At 45.4% G+C, this 7,500-nt stretch overlaps 1 protein-coding gene across 1 annotated transcript in view; it reads left to right on the top strand.

The window, feature by feature from the left end:
- The window catches only part of rnf220b (ring finger protein 220b), a 63,861-nt gene that overhangs the window by 54,806 nt on the left and 1,555 nt on the right, over positions 1 to 7,500 (top strand). The window contains exons 9-12 of the mRNA XM_063202066.1: positions 602 to 698; positions 1,260 to 1,303; positions 2,053 to 2,146; positions 7,328 to 7,436. Coding sequence (XP_063058136.1) covers positions 602 to 698; positions 1,260 to 1,303; positions 2,053 to 2,146; positions 7,328 to 7,436 — 344 coding nt within the window. The remainder of the gene's footprint in view (positions 1 to 601; positions 699 to 1,259; positions 1,304 to 2,052; positions 2,147 to 7,327; positions 7,437 to 7,500) is intronic.

Genomic DNA, 7,500 nt, shown 5'->3' with positions numbered 1-7,500 from the left:
CCTGCGTGCCTGCGTCTGCACGTGTGTGCGTTGCCTGGGGGTTGGGGGATTTGTCATCCTTCTCACATGTGAAGAGTCACACATGTAACCCCTAAGGGCCTCCCGGCTCCCCGTGCTAACATGTGCATCTGTGTGCCCTGTGTGAACATGAAGGCATACAGTACAGTGTATGACAGAATCTGTACATTTGGTCAACACTCAGGACAAGTCACAAAGAAGCAAGAACAAAATATGATGAATAGTCTGACTCTATTAATGTTCTTCTACACAGTGAAACAATTAGGTGTCCGTAAATACGCAAATATGTACGTAATATGTTAATATACGCAGTGTTTACAGAACTGTGGAGAATCAAATTACTCTAACATGGAGTCAAAAGTCAGTGTAAAATTCTGCAGGGGGGCAGTGTAATTTCATCTCTTCAGCTCTTAATTTTTACACAATGTTGAGTAAAACTAAAAATGTTTACTGTGTAGCCATGCACTGTACATGTGCAATTTCAACCATTCTCTTTCATTGAGTCATTTTTTATTTCAGTCTACTTGTCTTAATACCTGCAGCATATTCACCAAAGGCGTTTGCTACCCTGTCTTAACTACAGGTGTTGGGTTTGTGAGCAGCACATTTAAGGAAAACCACGACAGCGATGTTGACCTGGATGTAGACGGAGATGACACTCTGGAATACGGCAAAGCACAGTATCCTTCTCACAACTGACCTCTGATCAGCTGTTTTGGACCCCAGCCTATAACAACCTTCTGACCAGTGGTGTAGTCTACGTAGAACGCGGGTATACGGAGCATACCCACTTCTAAATTTCAGGGATTTCAGTACACCCACTTAAAATTGATTGATCCATTGATTTGAATAGCACAAATATATACAGTATACCCACTTCAAAAAATGCTTGAATATACAGTATACCCACTTCAAAAAAGTAGACTACACCGCTGCCTCTGATCCCTGTGGAGCATATCAATGAATGTACATGTTAATTATAGTGAAATCAGCAATCATTCATTCTTTAAACATGTAAGCACTATTATATAAAATCTAAACAGATCATTTTCGTACATTCATTTTTACTGCAAATCCACAATTATTCTGGACTTTTTTTCTATTCAGAGGATTCTGGATTTCAACAACAAAGATAAGTGGGTTCGACAAAAAAACAAACCCTTCACTTGAACTTAAAATTAAAAGGATATGTAAAAAAGACGTGCCTGTGTGCAGAGTGGATCTTTAATGGTTGTCTGTAGATACACTGAGGTGGACGTCATCCCGTGTTCAGGAGAGGACGGGCGTAAGGGAGATGAGAGGGAAGGACCGAGAACAGCATTAAAGTAGGCACCGTGCACTTTTAAGTCACTTGTAGTGAGTGATATGAGTATATTGTAGATGTAGAATCTATGACTGTGATTGGAAAATAAAACATGTGATTAACACAGTGTTGATATTTTTTTATGTTAAATTGAAATTGCCTTGAACTAAGATATTACCAAAATAAAACAAATTTAGTCATGAATGAAGTGTCTCGTGCCATACATATGTAACCATCCTCAAATAAATTGTTTCCAACCTTTTTGTATGTGATAGCAAATAGGAAATTGACCCACACATAACTGTAGGTTGAAAATGAAATACTAGTAATAATACATAATGAATATAATAATAAAATCATAATGATATTTTCTGTGTCATTTCAGTTGTGGTGGGACACCTCCATGTGCCGGTCATTCTGACTGCTCCAAATGGACTGGGGAGGGTGAGTCACAGATATCAGTATTTACCGCAGGGGCGTGTGTGTGTGTGTGTGTGTGTGTGTGTGTGTGTGTGTGTGTGTGTGTGTGTGTGTGTGTGTGTGTGTGTGTGTGTGTGTGTGTGTGTGTGTGTGTGTGTGTGTGTGTCTGTGTCTGTGTGTCTGTGTGTGTGTGTGTGTGTGTGCACGCACCAGAGGTTATGTGTGTAAAATTGTGGTAGCATTTGTTTTTAGTGCACTTTAACTGCATTAGTGCACTTGAACTTCATGGTGAAAATGTTCTTTATTTGCAGAAGCTCCCTCCACAAGCAATGGAGAGAACAGCAAAATGGACAGCGGCAGCACAAGCCTCCTGCAGGGGACCTGCAAAAACACCAGCATGGATATGTGAGTACTCCTCCACAGATATCCACACACACGCAAACACTTGCACACGCACAGACACTTGCACACACACAGACACAGACACACACACACACACACACACACACACACACACACACAACACACACACACACACACACACACACACACACACACACACACACACACACACACACAGACAGACAGACAGACAGACAGACAGACAGACAGACAGACAGACAGACAGACAGACAGACAGACAGACAGACAGACAGACAGACAGACAGACAGACAGACAGACAGACAGACAGACACACACACACACACACACACACACACACACACACACACTACATTGGAATCTTTGTGAGGACCTTCCATTGACTCCAATGCATTTTACAATCAAAACTAGTGGATGCTGAATTGTGCCCTGACCAAAACAATTCTTAACCCTAACCTATTAAACAAATGTTTTGCACTTTTTCGTTTTTTAAATCAACAACAAAACAACATATTTAATGGCTGTGAGGACTGACCAAAATGTCCTACAGCACCACACATGTCCTCACAGCAAAGGTAAATTGTCAGGTTGTGGTCCTCACAATAGTGGTATAACACACAGACACACACAGACACACAGACACACACACACACAGACACACACACACACACACACACACACACACACACACACACACACACACACACACACACACACACACACACACACACACACACACACACACACACACACACACACACTGTATCCTGATGTCCTCTTGGTAGGTCAGACTGGTCAGGGGAAAGGGATGCTGCTCTGGCTAGATGCATAACGAGTGTCAGGGGTTAGCCAGGTGAAGTGTGAAATGAGAATATTACTCTCTCTGTGTGTGTGTGTGTGTGTGTGTGTGTGTGTGTGTGTGTGTGTGTGTGTGTGTGTGTGTGTGTGTGTGTGTGTGTGTGTGTGTGTGTGTGTGTGTGTGTGTGTGTGTGTGTGTGTGTGTGTGTGTGTGTGTGTGTGTGGCATCAGTCATCATGTCGGAACAGTGCAGCTGAGACAGAATCCTTTGTCAAGACCACCACACACACATCCATTTTGCATCCCCCGCACCTACGCACGCACACACACACACACACACACACACACACACAGAAGACGCCGTCACCCATCCATTTCTATGTTAAGCTAACCCGCGCCCCAGAAAGTAATGCCACAGCACTATTTCCGGCTGCCCTGGTGGCCCTCTGGGGATGAGCGGGATCCCGCTAATAGTCGCCCTGTGGGATTGAGGGACGGCTCGTGTCATATGCAAGTGTGGCTGGTCTGCAAGAGTTGCAAACAATACAAGATTTTTTTGCAGGTTTCAGCCCGACAAGCAGCGAATGCTGAATTGGAGTGCAGAGAGAGACACTCTCTGGGGTTGAGGGGTGGGTTGTGTCATATGTAAGCGTGTCAGGGCTACAAGGGTTGCAAACAATGAAATGTAAAAATTCCCGGTCTCAGGCTGGCAAGCAGCGAATGTCGAATGCTGAATGCCGAATTCCAACCCCACCTGAACCCTGGAGTGGAAAGAGAGAGAGAGAAAGAAAGAGAGAGAGAAAGGGAGAGAAAGAGAGAGAGAGAGAGAGAGAGAGACGCTTTCTGGGGTGGGAGGGCGCTCACCCTCCCAGGCTATAGCAGCGTCTGTCTGACACTCGCCAGCGCTCTTAGCTTGGCTTTGCGCAGGCAAGAGCAATCTATCAGTGTGATGGTCCCATTAATCAAGGAAATAGGGACAGGCTGTTATTTTATTAGTGTAAAATTTGTTTTATAATAATACTGGGCTTTCTGTGTGTGTGTGTGTGTGTGTGTGTGTGTGTGTGTGTGTGTGTGTGTGTGTGTGTGTGTGTGTGTGTGTGCACGCGTCCCTCTGCCCTCTCTCTCTCCTTCTAGCCCTGATGATAAATGAGTTGGTGAATGGTGCCAGTATGATTGCTGCTAAATTTCATGCTCAATGTCCGTGTATGGTGGTGAATAATTTAATCTGTCTGAGATTTATAAATGACAGGGGAACTTCCTACCCCCCAGCCCCCTGGTCCCCTCCCCTCTTATATCGCACAGCGCTTATAGCCCAACCATCCCCCCACCCCCCGCACGCACCCCTCACACCCTCACACCACAACACAACGCACAGCAGCTGGGCCCATTGTGACAGCAGCAAATGGCTCTTTCATCGAGGACCACATTCGTTTACACTCATATCTGATAAGGAGGAGGCAGAGAGGGGAAACATTTTTTTTTTCTTTCTTTTTTTCTCCCCATTCCGCTCCGATCACCCCCTCCTCAACGCTCCCTCCTCCCCCTTGCCATAATGTATCAATGTCACTTCGCTAACTAGAAAAAAAGATGTATTGGTCATTACATAAGGAATGTGTTTTTTTGTCCTCAATTTTAGACGCGTGTGCATACACACACACATGCACATGCACACACGTATGAAGCACATAGAAGCACACACAGACTTATACACACAGACAGACACTGATACCAACACACCCAGACAAATGTACACCCACAATGGTCATCACTATCATACAACAGCAGGGATGCCACCAGAAAATTTGGCCTCATGAAAGATTCGAACTTTGGGCCGTCTTAAGGGGCCCTGTCAGTGCTGTCAGTGCTTGGGCCCTTAGAATCTGTAACACCTTTTCCCCCCTAGCCAGAGATTCTTTAAGTATATATCTACTCTCTCTGCCCTAGCGGCACCCATGTACAACAACCTAAAACTATTTTTGTAAACAAGCAAGTAGCACTGTAGGACATAACTGTCCCTGTGCAGTCTTCAACTAAAAGCGCTTAAGGGAACACACTTTAAACCCACTCTGGCACGCACACGCATACATACACATACACACATAGCTCTGTATTCTTCATCTATAACATATAAGATGAAGTATTTATGATGGATCACTCTAAGCATCCCCCTGTCATGGCTGGCTTCCTGAGAGGTGATTAAATGTGGGAGAATTTGCCAAGGTCTTCCGATGGGGATTTGGAAATGTGATCGTAAGTGTGTGTGTGTGTCTCTGCGTGTGTTTGTCTGTGTGTGTGTCAGCGTTTGTGTACATGTCTGGGTGTATGTATCTGTGTGTGTGTTTGTGTGTGTGTGTGTGTATGTGTGTACCCATAGTGTGTGTATTTGTGTGCGTGTACGTGTGTGTGTGTGTGTGTGTGTGTGTGTGTGTGTGTGTGTGTGTGTGTGTGTGTGTGTGTGTGTGTGTGTGTGTGTGTCGGTGAGCAGGGTGCGTAATTTAATTGGGGCAGCGGAGGAGAGCGGACGCATGAGTGGCGATGGGTAAGTGAGGAGGGAAATGAGACTCGTGGCACTGAGTGGTGTCACACGGTGGCGGAGGTGGAGGTGGCGGCGGTAGTGGAGGTGGTGGCATAGCGTGCCGACAACCGGCCCCAGACAAATGACTGCCTGCTGGGAGGCAGGTGTCCCCTCTGAGTCCCTGAGTATGGAAGTGGGAAGGAAAGAAATAAGGAAGGAGGGAGAGAGAGAGGGAGAAAGGAAGGAAAGAGGGAGAAAGGAAGGAATGAGGGAGAGAGAGAGTGAGGCAGGAAGTGAATAAGTAAGAAGGGGAGAGAAGTTGAACTGAACCACATGAATCCAGCAACAGCAGCAGCAGCGCTCCGGCTCCGCTCTAATGCGGCCGCTGCCGTGTCGTGCCTTGCCTTTCCTTGTGCCTGCCTGGCCCCCAACGCTAACTCATTTGTGACACTGTAGCTCATTTGGGACGCTACAGTAGCTGATTTGTGCCACTCTCTCTGCCCTGCGGTCCCTAATCATAGCAACACCTGGGCTACACTCACATACAGTGCACAATTTCTGTTGAAAACTTGCCCTGGCCTAACGGTAGGGAATTGGGTTACTGTGCAGGCGACCCGGGTTTGATTCTGGCCTGGGTCATTTGCCGAACCTTCCCTTTCTCTCTCTGCCCACTCATTTCATGTCTCTCCTTCACCGTACTGTCAGAAATAAAGGCAAAAAAGCCCTTTAAAAAACTTGAAGTGTAAACAGAGCACAGGGCTGTGTGTTGTTGTTGTTGCTTAGACAGATGAGTACGATTTTCTGATTAAAGGCCCATTCCTTCATGTTTGGTCAACTACGTACTGTACATACTGTATTTCTGTTCGTATGTTCAAACCCTCAACATGTATACAGTTATTGTATATAACGTGTGAAACATGCCATGCTTATTCCACACATCTCACATGTTTGATAGAAATCGGCTTTACAAATAGTGTAGTATGGGGCCGAACTATGTTTTGTACGATTGAAGATTTCAGACATGATCTCTTGCTGTTTGTTAATGATAAAGAGAGAATGTGTGCACATCAGTAATACCGGTACTGAACCAAACAGAAGAGAACTGAAAATAAATAATAAATGTCTGCAACACTGATCTTCTACAGTATGGTCCTAAAAGTTTAATAGCACGATAGTTGCACTTTTATGAAGGACTGAAATGAACATCCAAAACGTTTTGCTAGATACATTTTGATGAAGACTGAGTGTCTGAAACGTTGTGCCGTTAAACTTTTGGAAGCATGGATCAGTGCTGTGGACCATTATTATTTCATTTGTGTTTGGTAATGATGCCATCAATGCAGTGTGTGTCTTTTCATCTTTCGCCCTCCTTTTGGGGTCCTCCAGCCCATCTTTAGCCCTGGTCTTGGACAGCTTCAGGGGGCCATACTGTAATTATCTTATTACAGATGACATACAGCATCATCTGAGTGCTGACTGTACTTTCTCTCTTTGTTTTTCTCCCCTTTCTCTGTCTCTCCCACACACTCATTTTTGCCTTCTCCGTCATTCCCCCCCCCCCTCTCTCTCTGTCTCTGTCTCTGTCTCTCTGTCTCTCTCTCTCTCTCTCTCTTTCTCTCTTTCTCTCTCGCTCTCTCTCTCTTTATTTTTCTCTCTCTCTCTCTCTCCCTCTCTCTCTCTCTCTCTCTCTCTCTCTCTCTCTCTCTCTCTCTCTCTCTCTCTCTCTCTCTCTCTCTCTCTCTCTCTCTCTCTCTCTCTCTCTCTCTCTCTCTCTCTCTCTCTTCTCTCTCTCTCTCTCTCTCTCTCTCTTCTCTCTCTCTCCTCTCTCTCTCTCTCTCTCTCTCTCTCTCTCTCTCTCTCTCTCTCTCTCTCTCTCTCTCTCTCTCCACAGTCTTTCTAAGGACTCTAATCTGACCACTCTGGAGGCCCTGAAGTGTCGGATAAGAGATCTGGAGAAGCAGCTGTCACGGGGAGACAGATACAAGTGTCTTATTTGCATGGTGAGATTGACACATCGGTTTGTGTGCGCACACGTTTGTGTGTGTGTGTGTGTGTGTGTGTGTG

Source organism: Engraulis encrasicolus, chromosome 6, assembly GCF_034702125.1.
Source record: "Engraulis encrasicolus isolate BLACKSEA-1 chromosome 6, IST_EnEncr_1.0, whole genome shotgun sequence".
NCBI classification, from domain to species: Eukaryota; Metazoa; Chordata; class Actinopteri; order Clupeiformes; family Engraulidae; genus Engraulis; species Engraulis encrasicolus.
Note: the sequence above shows the minus strand (reverse complement) of the source record. Positions and strands in the feature narration are given on the sequence as shown.